The 17,063-nt window shown below is 41.1% G+C and overlaps 1 protein-coding gene across 1 annotated transcript in view; it reads left to right on the plus strand.

Annotated features, from left to right (window-relative positions):
- Nucleotides 1-13,483: 13,483 nt before the first annotated feature.
- The window catches only part of LOC309685570 (chromodomain-helicase-DNA-binding protein 7-like), a 32,542-nt gene continuing 28,962 nt past the window's right edge, over nucleotides 13,484-17,063 (plus strand). The window contains exon 1 of the mRNA XM_082501315.1: nucleotides 13,484-15,344. Within this exon, the coding sequence (XP_082357441.1) occupies nucleotides 13,662-15,344 (1,683 nt within the window). The 5' untranslated portion in view covers nucleotides 13,484-13,661. The remainder of the gene's footprint in view (nucleotides 15,345-17,063) is intronic.

Here is a 17,063-nt window from a genome sequence, read left to right on the forward strand (position 1 = left end):
CTATTGATGTCATAGAAATCTATGTAGTGTCTCTATTTCAAACCTATCTTGTAGATGTTCCTTGCATCACTGCTTTGTTGATGTATACTTCCTCCTTGCTTCTCAAATGAAACTCTGTCTTTAAACTTGGTTTATTTGGCTTCAGCTCTAGAAAGAAAGGCTTTTATGGTACTGCTCTGGACCTTACCTGTAAATTCATCCCAGCTTTAATACTGTTACTTCATTCAGTGTTTTAGAAGGTATGAGAGGAAGCTTGGTTTTGTCCTTGTTGTGAAGAAGTCATAGGGAACAGGTGTGAGACATGAAAAATTAACTGTTCGTCCTCAGGTAAATTAGTATGTCATGGCCATATCAGTAACCTCAAATTTTCAGATTATCAACAAGGGCTATTTGCGGACCAGGCTGATAGCATGGAGCTGACTCTCCTGGTTTAAATGAACTAAATTGACTTATGTGTTTATTGTAGACAGAAAAAGTGATTTAGCCCGTTTCATAGTAGAGCATCTTGATGTTGTGGAAAAAAAAAAAAAAATTAATTCCCTCCTGTATGTGATGCTGCTGACATCCTTTTAACCAGACAGATGTTGATGAAGTGGTTTTGTTGTTTTCTTGGTGTGTTTTGGTTTAGTTTTTTTACCCTATGCTTCAATTACTATGTACTAAAAATACTATAGATGCTATGAAAGAAGAATTTCTATATATCTTCTATCCCTTCTAAAGACAATCCATTTTATATGGAGGTGTTAGGAAAAGTTACTAGAGTACATACACTATTTAGCATTTAGTGTTACTAACACCTAACCACTGCTTCTGTAATGCAGGTGTCTACAAATGCATGTATTGAATAATCAGAAAAATAAGTATGCCACTTATGGTTTTGGATATGTATAGATATTAACTTTTTTGATAAAAGACTGTCAATATTGTCAAGTCTGAGGCTTAGAATTTGTTCAATAAAACCTTCACTTAGCATGCCCCTAGAAAGTTACCTTATAAGTCGCCACAAATCAAACACAAATGCAGTCTTCCCCAGAGGAAAAAAAGACACACAAAAAAAGCCCCCTTAATTTTAAATAAATACTTCTAGGTTTTGGTAGCAACAGCTTTTGAATACACGGAGAGTGCAGCCTATACTGTAACTCAAGCTTGCCATGAGAGGCATGGCTGACTAGTGAGGAGTACCTTTGAAAGGGAAGGTGGCAGCTGGCTTACCTGGATGCTCAGAAGCAGGCTGGGACTCCTGACGATCCTGATGAACAAATCCGGTTGACAGCTGTTGCTACTGCTTTGCAGACATCTCTTGATTAAGTTGATCCCAGTATCTCTCGTTTAATTCTTATCTTTTGGTTTTTGAGTAATTTGTAGAGCTGTGCAGAATGTGTTGGGTGCTATGGAGATACGATAGGTGCAGTTGGTGTTACGTCTTTTCTTAGCATCCATTACACTGAGAAGTGAGACCTGTGTTTGAGGAAAATCTGAACACAAGAGCCTCCTTAACAGTCTTTCTAAAGACCAGATGGTAGAAGATCAGTCTATCCAGTTAAGTCTTCATGTATTTTAGAGCAGTAAGACACTGAAGTGTCTCAAATAGAATTCTTTTTTCCTCAACAACTCATCCGTGCTTGGCACATTGGTATACCGTGTCCAAGGGGACCTGATTCTGAGGACTGTCTGTTACTGAGGTGAGAAGCTTCATTGCTTGCTTTGCTTTGAAGCTGCAGTCTCAGTTGAGGACATAACACGTACTTTGAGGTGATCTTCTCTCTTGCTTTTATTTCAAAACTAGGTTCAGAGATCACCGTTGTCTGAAAACACAGAGGTACATGGATTTCAGGTGCTGAGCAGGGTAGGAAAGGAAGAATGGCCATCTTACCTGTTTCAGATTTCTGGATGATGCTTTGTGATCAGATACAGTAATTTAAAAAGTGCTGTAAAAAGTTGGTCAGGAATGCTCATTGTGGAAGTTTAGTGGCAGCAGGCAGTTCCTCAACCCTTTCAAATAATTCTAAGGGGGGGTGGGGGGTGGGGGGGGGACACGACAACAAAGAGCTAGATTTTATTGCTTTGCAAGCATCATTAGTGAAACAGTTACCTAGCCTCAGCTGTAGGTCCAAATAATATTTGATTGTACAGCATAAGCATTTCATCTGCCACTAATTCCTGTGACTTCTAAATCAATCTATCTGTAGGAGAACCTCATCCATGCTTTTTCCTCAGCTGTGCACTGTATTATCTGATGCAGGTGATGTAAGTCTTTGCATGCTAACTGAGAAAGATAGGCCATCGGGACAGTTTTTGATGTACTAAGGATGCTATAAGAATACCATTTACTGTTTGTTTAAGTAAAACATAGTGTAGGGGTTCATGCTTTTAGTCTTGTGATGGTTGTTGTATTCTGAATGAGGGTGGGGGTTTTTTGTAGACAAAAATTTAGAAATGTTTAGCACTGGAACTTCAAAGTTCTTTGTACCTGTTATAATTTCTTTCTCTATGTAGTTCATAAGCAAAAGAATATGTCTGCATGTGTTTGAGTTTTTTCACCTTTGAGTAGCAGGTTTTTGACTCTTAATAGAGTGAAGATTTTCCTACTAGTGTTTCTGCAATGCCCTGTAGCATAGACAGTATGCTAGCTGTTGTAGGTCTTGTTCTGACAACCAGACTGTGAATAGTAAGTAAAATAGCTCTAAACTTGGCTGGTTACACAAACCTGTATGGTAGCAGTCTTCATACAGTACTTGATCAAGAGTCCTGAATTCTGTTGTTCTGGGATCTTTGCTGCTTTAAGTGTTTGTGCTTGTTTGGGTGGATTTTTTTTTTTTTTATGAGCCATTTTATTGGTCAGACTTCCACTTTTCCAGGTATTTACAAACACAAAGAAATTGCTAGTCCAAGGAAGTCTGCAGTCTAAACTCTGAAAAAGTTATCAAAATAAATCTTACTATTTCTCACTCTTGTAAAACAGTATTCTAATCTTTTAGTCAACCTGTCCCCCTCTTTTAATTTGCTTTTTTCCCCTACTTAAAAAGCTACCAAACAAAAAAAACCCCGAAGTACAAAAAAACCTCTACGCTAAATTGTACCCACACAGAAGGTTTATAGTGAGTAGAAATACATTTTTGGTTTAGCTGAGGGGAGGGCAGTGTGGGAATGTATCTTTGGGTTTTTTTGTTTGTTTGTTTAAAAGGACTTGGAAACTTCTAGCCCACTGTAGATAGTGCAGCAAGATTGATAAGCTTGAAAGGTAAATTTAAATGAAATGTGAATCATTAGGAACAGTGAAGATAGTGCTTTCTGTTACAAAATTAAGAGATTCTGCTTTAGTTAATTCTCTCTGCTTTTTGAGGGAAGGTGGAGCTACCTCCTGTGAAATGGAACCAGTTTCCAAGTTTGTTTTCAGATGAGTAAAAATTTCCTTTCACATCTTATCCATGAATGCAGCACTGCTCTTGTACGTTCATCATCAATCTCTGAAATGTTTGTGGAGAATTCAAGGTAGCTCAAGAACTTTCCTGTTGGGCGTAAAAGATTTTGTGGTGGGTGAATGGCAGCTGCTTCTACTGCTTGCAATAGCTTGAATGACTGTGGCTCTGGGTCAGTAATTATCCTTGACTTGCAAACTGCTTCCAAGTTCTTCACAATCTTGATGAGAAGGGGAGAGAGATTGCATAGTTCTAAAACTTTAGATGACAAATTTTTCCCTGGAAGGCTTTTTTTGTTTGTTTGAACATAACTACATGGGAGTCATTTTAGAAGTACATATCAATTAAGAAACACAATTAAAAACACCCCAGTTAGTTTTCTTCTTGGTGAAGAAGAAACTGGAGACCTGTTTTGCACGAGAAAATTTGGTTCTCTTCTAATCTCCCCTGCTTTTACAGAAGAGAAGCATTCTAGCTCAGTCCTGCATGGAAAGAAGAGCCACACTGCACACGATGCCTGAGGGTTGCGCTCATCTGACAGTCCCTGTTCCAACTGATACCTTCTGGCATCACTGCTTGTACTGTGTAGGCACCCTTTTTCCATGTCTAAGTGAACTTGAATACAGCAGTTTGTTTACTCTTAAATGTCGTAGTCTTATACAGTGGGAGCTGTTGAGAGCTCCAAACTCTTCCTTTTGGCATTCTCCATCGCAGAGAACAGCTTGGTATAGTCATTTATGTTGTGGTCTGAATAAGCACTGATGATCACTGTGAGCCAGGCATCATGTTAAAAACAAAACAAAAAAAAAATCAAACTTCATTTGTACATGCAAGAGCCTGCTTCCATTCCACAGGCCAAGAATAAACCACCTTTTTTGGCAAATCCTTCCAAAAAGTCCAATAGGATGTTCAAGGTGCGTATCTTAATTTTGTTAAAACAAACAAACAAAAAAGTCAAATAAGTAGCCCAAGAAACAGTAATTGTGGAAGGTCTTTTTGGTATCTGTTCTGTATCTCAGCTGTCCCCCATATTCTGTGGGATGTTATTTGACCTACTTAATGGTTCAGGCAGTAAATGAAGGTTCCTGAGATCTATTCACTCCATCTCCTGCATTGTGTCCTGCAGTGTACTGTCTTTCTCCACACCCCTCCTTCCCCCACCCCTTTTTCTTTACGGTGGACTTTGGTAGTGAAATAGTTCAATGCTTCTTTTAAATAGTCTGCTGCATATGATAAAATACATAATTAGTCTAGTACTGCAGGTCTTTTTTGTAACAGAAAGTTAAGATTTGTAAAATCCAATAGGATCACGTGTGAATTCATTTAAAAAACTTCATAAAACATTGATTTTTATTTTTTTCTGTGAAAAAGATAATTTGTAATCCTTTCCCAATGTAACGTGTAATATTTTTTTTCATTGCTGAAAAGTTCAAGGCAGTATGCTTAAGTATACTGGGCAAAAATTATCATCGATACTGGAAGTTGAGTAAGGGCTTAAGCTCAGATGTAGGGCAATTCATCTTGCCACATGTAAAGAGTGTAAGGGAGAACTACCATTTTGTTCCATGGTCCTGAAATATGTTCTCTTTAGTTCTGTGAAAACTCTGGCTTTTCACTTTGGATGTATAAGGTGTATTTATCTTCACAGAAATGAGTGTGGATATGTGGTTCCTGTACAAGCGCAGACTGTGATCTACCAGTATTTATGAAGAACACATGTACAGGAAAATGACTCTTAAGTACAAGTCATAAATTGAAATGATTATAGAATATACGTGGACAAATATACCATGTGTGGTATCGGTAGACTGTAATTTCATCAAGTGGTTTTTCAGACTTCATAAACTATGAATGAAACATGATTGTATTGGCCTTATAACAGGTAAAGTAAAATATAGGGTCTGGCGACTTTAAAGCGCTCATAATTCTAGAGCTGGAAATAGCCTTTTGGGATACGATTAAATCTTAAAACCTGCCCGTGATTAAAAAAAAAAAAAAAAAAAAACCAACAAAAACATTTCAGTGAAAATCACATGTTCGGAAACCTCGGGAACCGGTTGAGTATCCACCTCATGAATTTTTACAATTCCCAGCTTTCTGGGTGTAAACAACTGCGAGCTACTTTCAGCAAAAGGAAAGAGAAAAGGCTCCGTTTCACTTCAGGCTTTGTCGCCTCTTCCATTATTTTGTTGTTTGCGACGGTTTGTTGTTATGCTTTTGGTGGGGTTTTTTTTGTTTCTTTTTTTTTTTTTTTTTTTTTTTTTTTTTTTGTGAGTTGGGCCGTGCGGGGCTTTGTTTACTGCAGGGGACGTAACAAAGTGGAAAGGCTGCGGCCTGAGGCGGCCATGCGGGCCTGGCCTCTACGCAAACCTTCCCGTTCGCCGCGGCGACCTCTGCCCTTTTGTATCCTGTGACACCCAGCCTGTCTTTGTGCTCAAGTTTATTCATGATGGATACGTTTCCCTCCCAATCGCATGTGCCGGGAGCCCGGCGGAGCGAACAGATAAATTATTTTCAGCTGCAGGCCTGGCAGGCCCAGGGCTTAGGGGGAGGAGGACGGTGGAGGCGGGGGCCCTCTCCGCACCACAGCCCGCCGGACGGGGCGCAGCCTCCCCCCCCCCCCCCCCCGGAATATGAAAGGGGATGACTCTCGGCCTCTCAGATCCTTTTTAAATGCAAAAGAATGTAGGAAATTGCCAGATCAGTTGGTTAATCAGTGACAACTGCAGTAGGTGCACAAAAAGCACGGCCCTTAACAAGAGTAATCACTTGCGCGGGGTGTTTTTTTCAGCGCCGCAGCGGGTCGCCGCTGGCCCCACCTCTTGAATCCCCGGGCCAGTTTAGTGTCAGCTTTTTATAAGAGAATGTAATTGCTGGGAGATTTCTTGGTGACTGATGGCGACAATATAAGTCTTCTCTCTGACACCGCCTTTCTCCCCCCACCCCCCGTCCCCGCCGGGGCTTTTTGTTGTGCGGGCCGCACGGGTCAGGCCGGTAACCGGTGCTCGGCCCGGACCAGCCCGGTGACACCCGTGGTGGTACCGGCGACATGGGCCACGCTCGTCACCTTCAAACCTCGTTTCGGTTTAGGTTGAACCGTGTACGGTTCCCCTTTCCACAGCCGTTCACAAGATAACGTCGCTATCAAATATTTTAAAAGGTATTCCTGAAATGTTTTTGTGACTGCCACTGTTTCTCTTGTTTATCTAGGGCTATTTTTAGATAAACCTCCTTCTCCTCACATCTGTATTTCAAACTTATGTTGGGAGAGAAAGGTGGTCGTATGACCAAAAAAGGCCTCTTAAAATTCCAGGCTACGTAACACTAAAACTGAAGTGTTTCTGGCTTAGGCTTGTCCACTCTCCGCCCACCTCATGTTTGTGATGTACTTAAATGTAAAAAAACTTTTTTTTTTTAATTCCTCTGGTTACCTCATAAAAAAACCTCCAAGTACACACTTCTAATAAGTGGCTATAAACTTTCCCCTTTTTCTTCTGGGCTGGAAAGAAAAGACGTGCTGAGGCTTCTTATTTAATGTTATAGGTGCTGACTTTAAAAGTGCCCCACGTTAGGAAAAGAGTTTGCAGCCCCTCTGGTATGGCGAATGCAAAAGTCATTCGCAATGGGAGTGTATGATGTAACAATGAGTCTCGGTGGGTTTTGCATCAGAGTACTCCTACGTGGTGCTGCTGTGGTCTCCTATCGGAGCTCTTGTGAACTTGAATGACGTAGGATATTATTTCCAAATGTGTGGCACAGGCTGAACTCTAGCTGGTCATTCCTGCATCAGCTGCTTGACAGCAACAAGCTGCCAAATATTCGAAGGCTGTTGTGCCCTCAGTTGCCTCTGTAAATGCCTGTTCTTTGTCTAAATACATGATGCATTAAGGAAATAAAATACAATCTGGTTTCTACTTAAATATTGTATGATAAATTCAAAATTTGATGCATTTCTTGCCCAAAAGGTGTTACTGAATAGCATTCATGGCATTTAGCTGACTGCACATATGAAAAAAGTGTGGCTTTTGAGGAAAGGCCACATGAGTTTTTCACTGCCGCCCCCCCCCCCCTCAATTTTTAGTTTAACAAGAGATACTGACTGCCTTAAATTTGCTACTGTAAATTTCTGTAAGGATGTGTTTCTCTAAAGAGCTAACTGAACTTTAGTATGATAGATGTGAAATTAAACTTTTCAGAAATGCTTATACCGTGTTTGCTGGCTCTTCCCACTGAAGGCAGAAGTGCATGAGGTCATTCTTTTCATCCTTGCAAGTCCTGTCTCACTTTCCTGGGGCGGGGGGAACGAGATTCATGCTATCCTTTGATCTGATACGAACTATACGGACTTAATTTTTAACACAGCTGTCTGTACTATGTGAAGTGTATACTAGGAAAACATTCTACATGAAGGAGGACAAAAGTGTCTTTAGGCATTCACATAACCAAGTTTCTTTGGAAGTTACAGTCAGAAATTGTGTTGCAATCACTTTGCAGATCTGCTCTTCTGTTTTGACTAATCTATATGCAGGAGGAACATACCACGCATGAAGAGTTGTCTGTGACAGCCATGAAAACTCAGCATTAAACATGCAGGAGACTAGGTGTGCTTCCCACAGATGTGGTCAGGCACTTGCATAATTGTCCTGGCATCAGCAGCACTGTTAACTCAGTAGGTAAATGAGCTGAAAGGTAGAAGTCTCAACAGCCATTGTCCCCTATTTGAATGTCTTGGCATGACTTTTGCGATGTCGTCAGGGTGTTACATGTGTTTGTGAAGTCTTTGGTGAATGTTTTCCTCCAACTTTGTTCGTAAAATAAGAATGTGACTTTAATGGCTGTCATTTGTGTCATCTAGTTCCATGCAGCAAATGCTTAAATTACTACCCCTAACAGCCAGCGGGAGCTTAGCAGTTTTGAAAAGCAGTTTAAATACGCAATGTTTAAATGCAGATTTGGTAGCCTAATGTTTAATCCTACATTTTGAGGCTCCAGTCTCAAAATGACCTTTGGCATGGCTTTGGTTTTTAGCATGAGAGGTTTTTTTAGCCTAGTTCTTCAAAATAGCAGGGTATTTGCAGTGTTTATTGTATTGTGTTGTAGGTGCATAGTTCCATTATATGAGTAACTGTTTTGTTTGTTAAACAAAATTCCTTAAGAGTTTTGTCTGAAATATCAACTGATAGCTGTAAAAAATACCAACTCTGCATGACACATCTCACTTCAAAGCTGGAAGCAGTCAGTATTAGCTGCCTTCTCATGTTCTGATTATTCAGTTTGCTTGCTGCATGGTCATCAAGAAATGCTGCTAAATTTCTCATATAGAAGGATTGATAGCTGAATCGAGGAACCTGTTTATTTATAAAATGTTCTTTTGAAAGGTGGAATGTGAGGATGGTGGAGGGAATGTGCATTTCTGTGCAGCCCTTGCTGCTTCATGGTCTTGACTGCCTGGATCTGCTGCTTTGGGACCAAGGCTAATGAAGTTCAGGTTTTAGTGTTTGCAGCCCTAGGTTGGGTTATGTGTATGCAGCAGTCAGTTTTGTTCCACTCATAAAAGTGGGGAGCTGCCCGAGGCTACTGAGTCCACGTAGCTCTGAAATATTAAGTTGAGCAATGGTTAACTACTACTTAAATTTGAGATCTAGCTGTTCAGGACTGGAATGTCGCAGACTGGAGTAAATGTAAGCTTTGTCTGTTGAGACAACAGGGTTGTTAAGCAATTGACTGTGTCCTGGTAGTTGGGATCATACCATTGCTTTGAACAGAAATAGGTTGTCTAGGCAGTCTTAGGGAACTATATTCATTGACTCTTTAATTCAGTATTGTTGGTGCAATCTTTCATGTTCAGGAACAGAAAAGCTATGGAATTTTTAGAATTTTATAGCAGAATCTGTATAACTTGTTTAAGTTGTGTGGGGTGGGGTTTTTTTGTTTGTTTGGCTTTTTTAAAGTTCACTCTTTTCATAGATTCACACTTTTATTCAGCAATCCACCTTTCCAAGGGTTCAGATATTCTCTCCTTTGTACCTGGAAAAGAGTCACTGCTTCATGAACGTCTATTGGTTTTAACTTACGGGATAGTAGAGAAGACTATGCACACACTCGTATTTTTAAACTATTTAATCCAAAAGAAGACTTTAACCTGAGTTTATCATGGTTTGTCATGCTGTTAGTATGTCTTGCTTTCACGGGGAAGTGAACAGTACTGCTTAGTGAATATTTTAGCTAGAATTGTTGCTTGATGCAGGTCTTACCTTTGTGTGGGGGCTTTTTTTGGTTTTACTTATTTTTTTGGACAAGCCTTGAGGATTTAAGCAGAGAAGATGCATTGCATGTAGTGAAAGAAGCGAAGCGATGATTGCAATTTAAAATAAGGCTGTGACTCTCATGACTTGCTTATCTAGAAGACACCTATCCTGTTAGTGTAGAAGGTTGAAAGCTTATTAGATAATTCCAGTATTAACTGATTTCTTATCAAAACATTGGTTAATTTATTTTGATCAGGCTGTAGCTGCTACTGCCTTCCATTCTTCAACATGTCCTGTTAGCCATATATCACATAAGAGGTGTGACTTTTATTTGGAGAAGTAGAAGGTTTGGCAAGAGCACAACTGACTCTAAAGGGCTGTGGTCATTAAAGTTAAGGCCAGACTTCAATCTGAAGAAATTACTACAGTTTTGCGACATTTTCTCAAATGTGTTCTCATGCTGTGTTTCAGACCTAATAGCTTTAGTATCAACTGCTCAAACATTAAATCAATTCACATTTCAGATAAAAGTGTGGAACGAAAATCATAAATAGTGGCAAACAGTGGTTTTGCTCTTAATTTTGATGATGGATTTGTTTGCGTACAAACTGCATCATAAACTTAGGGGTTACTTTTCTTTTGAAAGAGCATGTGCTAAGGAAGCCAGATGAGTGCTGGGTTCCATAGCATATCTCCTTCATTGTAAGGGACCAAACCTGCAAATTGGGATATAGTCAGCTGGGCAGAAATAAGATCTGTTTAATTAAAACAAAACCCTTACCCTATTTTAATTTGGTTTTCTGGGTATAGTAGCAGGTCCTAACTACTGTTAGCCGATGTTGACTGTTACCAGTGGCTGATTCTGGCCTGAATTTTATTGGAAGCCTGTCAGATGAAAAACAGTAAACGAAGCAGTACAATTCAAATGTGTGCTTGATGCTTGTAACCTTGTTTCTGGAGATGCTCTGTTAGTTTGTTTATAACAGATAGCAAAGAGTTCTTCTGTGTAGATTTCAGTTATTTTTATTGCAAAGTTTCATTAGTGCTTCAGGAGAGTAAAGCATACTTGTCTTCAAAAATGGTTCTTTTAGTAGGCATGATTTGTATAACAAAATGAGTGAAAATTCTTACCTGTTCATAGTTCTGTGGCTGTAAACAGGTTAGCTGATGGGTGAGATCCTCTACTTGGCTCAAGTTCGTTGCCCAGATTACGTCAGTGGTTGGGAGGTAACAGTATCTGTGGTCTATGCTTTTTAGCATTTTCAAGTAAAGAGACTGTTCCGTTAGATGGAGACTCTTAGTACACACTGATCTCCAGCTTTGCCAGGTCCTGATAGCAGTGGGCATTAGCAGAGGTAGCAGTGTCAGAAATCCTGGAACAATTTTAAATCACTGGAGGGATCTTTGCAATGTGTCATGATTTAACCCCAGCCAGCAACTAAGCACCACGCAGCTGTTCACTTGCTCCCCCCACGGTGGGATGGGGGAGAGAATCGGAAGAACAAAAGTGAGAAAACTCATGGGTTGAGATAAAGACAGTTTAATAGATAAAAGCTGTGTATGCAAAGCAAAACAAGGAATTAATTTGCCACTTTCCATTGGCAGGCAGGTGTTCAGCCATGTCCAGGAAAGCAGGGCTCAGCATGCATAACGGTTACTTAGGACGACAAAACGCCGTAACTCCGAATCTGCCGCTCTTCCTTCTTCCCCCAGCTTTATATACTGAGCATGATGTCATATGATACGGAATATCCTTTTGGTTAGTTAGGGTCAGCTCTCCCAGCTGTGTCTCCTCCCAATTTCTTGTGTACTCCCAACCTGCTTGCTGGCAGGGCAGTGTGAGTAGCAGAAAAGGCCTTGACTGCCTAGCAAAAACCAAAACCACCAGTGTGCTATCAACACCATTCTCATCCCAAATCCAAAACATAGCGGTATACCAGCTGCTAGTAAGAAAGTCAACTCTATTGCAGCTGAAACCATGACACCATGACAAAGTGGTCTCTCTGGAGCAGTCTAATACCGAAAGCTTGTTTTGGTCAAGGCAGCTCATTCTCACCTGTTGGTACTTTCTTATGCTGTGCTTTAATAAACTGATTGAGGTGGTAAATATTACAGATGGTTTCTGCTTAATAAAGAAAGTGAAATTAAAAGAAAGAGGTATTGGAGATATGAATATTGCTTATAGGAATTTGCCCCCAAGTGATTTAGAAATATAAGCGTTAATATCCCAGCCAAGCACTAAAGAGATTTAAGAGTGTGGTTTTAAAGGTGACATTCAAATGCTATTTTAAGAGGAGTGATAAATGCTTGTGCTTTTCGTCTTGCCCTCTGCTTTATGCTGTAGAAGGTCCTCTTGACAATGGCTACAAGAAGTGTAATAAATGTGCTGATATTTTCTCCCTAAAACTTGTCTGGGACAAATTGCCTTCACTTAAAATAGTCCGGTCTGGTATTTTGCATCCAAAGTGACTGGAAGCATCCCTCCTCTGCAACAAAATGCAAGATGTGAAAGTACAAATTTGTAAATCTTTTCTTTGATCACTGATTAAGGGCAAGTTGGTATCTGCAAGTACAGTTTCTACAAAATTACGGTGAAGATGCAAAAATAATTGGTTTTATTTACTATGTGGATGGGCTTCCTTGACTATTGTCTTAAACTTTATTTTGAGATATAAGAAATAGCATTTAAAATTCTGATCTTAAGAAGGAAAGATAGTATTAGACTAGTATTGTTCATAATTAGCAAATCCAAACGAAATCTTTCAAGTTGTTCCAGGGAGAGGACAGGTGACACATTTCAGAACATGCCAGTCTTTCTGTGAAAAACCTAACAGGAACTTTTCTGAATCTGCTCTGTGTTGCTTTTTGTTACTTTCCCAAGTCCAAGTGTGTACCTTGCTAGGTTAGCATTTTATTATTTAAATTCTTTTTCCATTACTAATTCTCTTGACTGAGTTTTCAAGATTATAATTCTGGAGAGAACAAAACTCCAGCGTGGTCTGTAGTTGCAGTTGGTACCAGGATTGCCCGAAGATGAATAATGATCTCCAGTGATAGTGTTCCTTGTTATCATCATGAGAGAAATTAGGGTATGGATTGAGAAATCTATCCTATCATAGAACGAAGCTTCTGAATTTAATTTTCTTACACAAATTGAGTGTATAGTGCCATGTCTTTGAGTTTACAACTTCATTAAATTAAGATAAATTGTGTGTTTAAAAAAAAATACGTTTTTTTTTTTTTTCCTAAATGCTAAGTCTTGGCATTTGGTATGTTTTGGAGACTCATCCCTGTGTGCGTTTGAAAAATCTGTTGTCCGTGTAACTAACTTTAGTGCATTGTAGGACTTGGTGCTTCTGCTTGCTCATCTGATTACGCAGCTCAAGGGAATAAGGTTAAGGACATGCTGTTGGTAACTAGAGCGTTTTCAGGGCTTTAGTTCAGCAGATGGGCTGCTTGGCTATATTCATACATCTGCCTACCTGCTGTGGCAGCTGCTGCTGCTGCATGTTGTGTTCTTTTGTTCTATTCCACCCAAGAAAGGAGCACTAGGAAGTGTAGTGAATGGATTAATTTAAGGTTAAGGCTAGCGTTTTGCTTGTTTCCTAACTCTATCATCATAAAGCTTCTGATAAAGCTAATGAATCCTTTCTAAAGTGAAATAGATTTTAAAGATGTATTTCGGGGGCTGAAACTAGCTAGCATTGTCTAAAAAACAGTCAAGTATGTCTTCTTTATATTGCCTGACATTTATTTCAATGTCTTCCTCTCTCTCTCTCTCTCCCTCTCTCTCTCTTTCCCTTCCCCCGCTTTTTCTAGGAGCAGTAACCAGACTTTGCCTGACACTGCGTGGTCCAAAAGAATTAAGGAAATATGGAATGACATGAAGGAGATTAGTTGAGGATTAAAGGCTTTGAGGACAAAACACCTCGCCGAGGTGAAGCACAGACTAGCGTTCTAGTTGTAGCTCCAAGGAGCTGTGTGCTGAAAAAAGATGGCAGATCCAGGAATGATGAGTCTGTTTGGAGAAGATGGGAATATTTTCAGTGAAGGGTTGGAAGGTCTTGGAGAATGTGGATATCCTGAAAATACAGTAAATCCTATGGGGCAGCAAATGCCCATGGATCAAGGATTTCCCTCTTTACAGTCATCTCTTCATCATCCCCCTGCAAATCAAAATCAAGCCAAGTTGACCCATTTTGATCACTATAATCAATACGAACAGCAGAAAATGCACCTGATGGATCAGCCGAACAGGATGATAAGCAATGCCCCTGGGAATGGTATAGCGTCTCCTCATTCACAGTACCACAACCCTCCAGTTCCTCAGGTTCCTCACAGCAGTGGTGCTGGTGGTCAGATGGGAGTCTATCCTAGCATGCAGAATGAAAGGCATGGGCAACCCTTCGTAGACAGTGGCTCCATGTGGGGACCACGGGCAGTTCAAGTGCCAGACCAGATAAGAGCACCATACCAGCAGCAACAGCAGCAGCAACCACAACCGACACAGCCGCCACAGGCGCCCTCTGGACCCCCTGGGCAGGGCCATCCTCAGCACATGCAGCAGATGGGAAACTACATGGCTCGTGGTGATTTTTCAATGCAGCAGCACGGTCAGCCGCAACAGCAGAGGATGAACCAGTTTTCTCAAGGCCAAGAAGGCCTCAATCAGGGAAACCCTTTCATTGCCACCTCAGGACCTGGCCACTTGTCTCATGTGCCCCAGCAGAATCCCAGTATGGCACCTTCTTTGCGACACTCGGTCCAGCAATTTCACCACCATCCCCCCACTGCTCTCCATGGAGAATCAGTAGCCCACAGTCCCAGATTCTCCCCTAATCCTCCCCAGCAGGGTGCTGTTAGGCCGCAAACACTTAATTTTAGTTCTCGGAGCCAGACGGTACCCTCACCTACTATAAACAACTCAGGGCAGTATTCTCGATATCCTTACAGTAACCTTAATCAGGGATTAGTTAATAATACAGGGATGAATCAGAATTTAGGCCTTACAAATAACACTCCAATGAATCAATCTGTACCAAGATACCCAAATGCTGTCGGATTTCCATCAAACAGTGGTCAAGGACTAATGCACCAGCAGCCCATCCACCCTAGTGGCTCACTTAACCAAATGAACACACAAACTATGCACCCTTCACAGCCTCAGGGAACTTATGCCTCTCCACCTCCCATGTCACCTATGAAAGCAATGAGTAATCCAGCAGGTACACCTCCTCCACAGGTTAGACCTGGTAGTGCTGGAATACCAATGGAAGTTGGCAGTTATCCAAATATACCCCATCCTCAGCCGTCACACCAGCCCCCTGGTGCCATGGGAATTGGACAAAGGAATATGGGCCCCCGAAACATGCAACAAAATCGTCCGTTTATGGGTATGTCTTCAACACCACGGGAGATGGGTGGGCACATGAGACCAAATGGTTGTCCAGGTGTTGGCCTTGCAGATCCACAAGCAATACAAGAGCGACTAATATCTGGCCAGCAGCTTCCTAGTCAGCAGCAGTCTTTTCAACAGCAAATGCCAACCTGTCCTCCCATGCAGCCTCATCCAGGGATACATCATCAGTCTTCACCACCCCCACATCCTCATCATCAGCCTTGGGCACAGCTTCACCAGTCACCACAAAACACACCACAAAAAGTGCCTGTCCTTCAGGTAAGCTGCTTCCAATAAGTAGAAAATGGTTTAATTTACTGTAAATGTGTTTCAAGATACACAGGAGCTATGGTTTCAAAATAGTTGATCCTGTTTGACTCCCCTGTTTTGTTACTGGTTATGTGGCTTTTTTGGTGTGCAGAAGCTGAAGGTAAAATGAGGTTCCGGTAGATTGCTAATGTCCTTACAGTAATTTTTACAGGATAACATTATGGATAGACCGAAATGTGATACAGCAACGGGACAAGCTGTGTATCTGCGCTTTTTTTGTGTTGGTTCCTTTGAGGGCAAAATGGAAAGCATGTGTGAGAGTTGTCATTTATACTATTAATTTTTGTATTTGCAACTTGGAGAAAAAAGTGTGTGTTATACTGCATTTGTTTTCTTTAAAACCTAAGGGAATGTTTTGTGGTTGTAAGTTAAAGCTGAAATTTTTACATGTGAAAAGATTTCCAGGATGAACTTCTTCAGCACTAAGTAATGCAACTAAGAAGTGATGGGGCAACTGTTTATGCAAGGAGAAGACAGCAGATGTGAATCAGTCTGAAATCAAATTTTCTGAGGCTTAAATGAAATCTCAAATAGGATAGAAGCTTTATTTTACTGAGTCTCTGATCTGCTGGGTTTTGATGAAAATGTATTGTTTCCACGTTATTTTTCAATTAAAAGCTAAAAAGGTAAAACTTCTTGATCCTCTGGAGCTTGGCAGGTTTGCATACATGCTAGTTTAAGTTTCAGCTGAAACAGTGCCTTTTGGGGTCTTTGTGTTTGCCATTGCTTGCCTCTGGCTTTACCAGTCATCATTCAGGAGGTTTTGGTACTGAATGAATAGGTGGTCAAGATATGAGAGGTTTAATTTTTTTTTTTTTAAACCAGTCGGTAATTAATGCCATGTAGCTCTGCCCATAAATATTTGGAGACAATTGTTGGAATGCAGTCATAATGATACGATGCTACAATAAGCTTAATAAATCATAAAAACAGCTGTCCTAGCCCGTGTCCCAGGCCTGTGTGGAAGGCAGCTGCTTAGCAGTCCCCTCCACTGCTGCCTGCCGGCTGCTTCTGTTAGCCGCTCCGCACAGCGTGAGGTGGGTCTGGGAATCAGATGTATGGGCTGCAGAGAGGCAGCTGACAAGGAGTGGTAGATGGAGCAGCTCAGCAGCTGGGAGAGGCTTCTGCATTCCCAGTGGAAGAGAGGAGGGGGGAGCACTGGAGGTGCTGTAGGGTGGTGAAACCCTGGGAGGGAGGTTGGGGACTAAGCTGGGCAAGGAGGAGGACACTGTCTTTCTGGGAGGGAGATGGAATCTGTCCTCTTGAAGGGGGAAAAAAAAAATAAAATCTTCAAGACCATCTATCTCCCCTGCCCTCCTCAAAATTGGTGTGAAATTTTATACCCTTGTTAGCCCTTCCTCTCCCCCCACCTCCATGCACAGGCTTTGTTTGGAGAACCTAAATTACAGTTCTCACACACGCATGGAGTTGTATTCCTTCATGAGAGAGCAGCTCTTGACAGTGTCTCTTGAGTTATTGACTGTGAAGGTAACCAGGACGAAAAAGGAGAGCACTCATGAAAAAACCCAAGTGAATGAGCAGATATTTGGAAAGGGGGTAATGACAGCATGGACAAATTGGTACAGAAAGACTGGAGGTTAGAAACAGAAGTAGAAGTTGTGGCTTCTACCCTGAAGATGAGGTCTGACACATCTAGTGGAAACAACT

The sequence above is a fragment of the Vanellus vanellus genome (genome assembly GCF_965231255.1).
Source record: "Vanellus vanellus genome assembly, contig: HAP1_SCAFFOLD_840, whole genome shotgun sequence".
NCBI lineage: Eukaryota > Metazoa > Chordata > Aves > Charadriiformes > Charadriidae > Vanellus > Vanellus vanellus.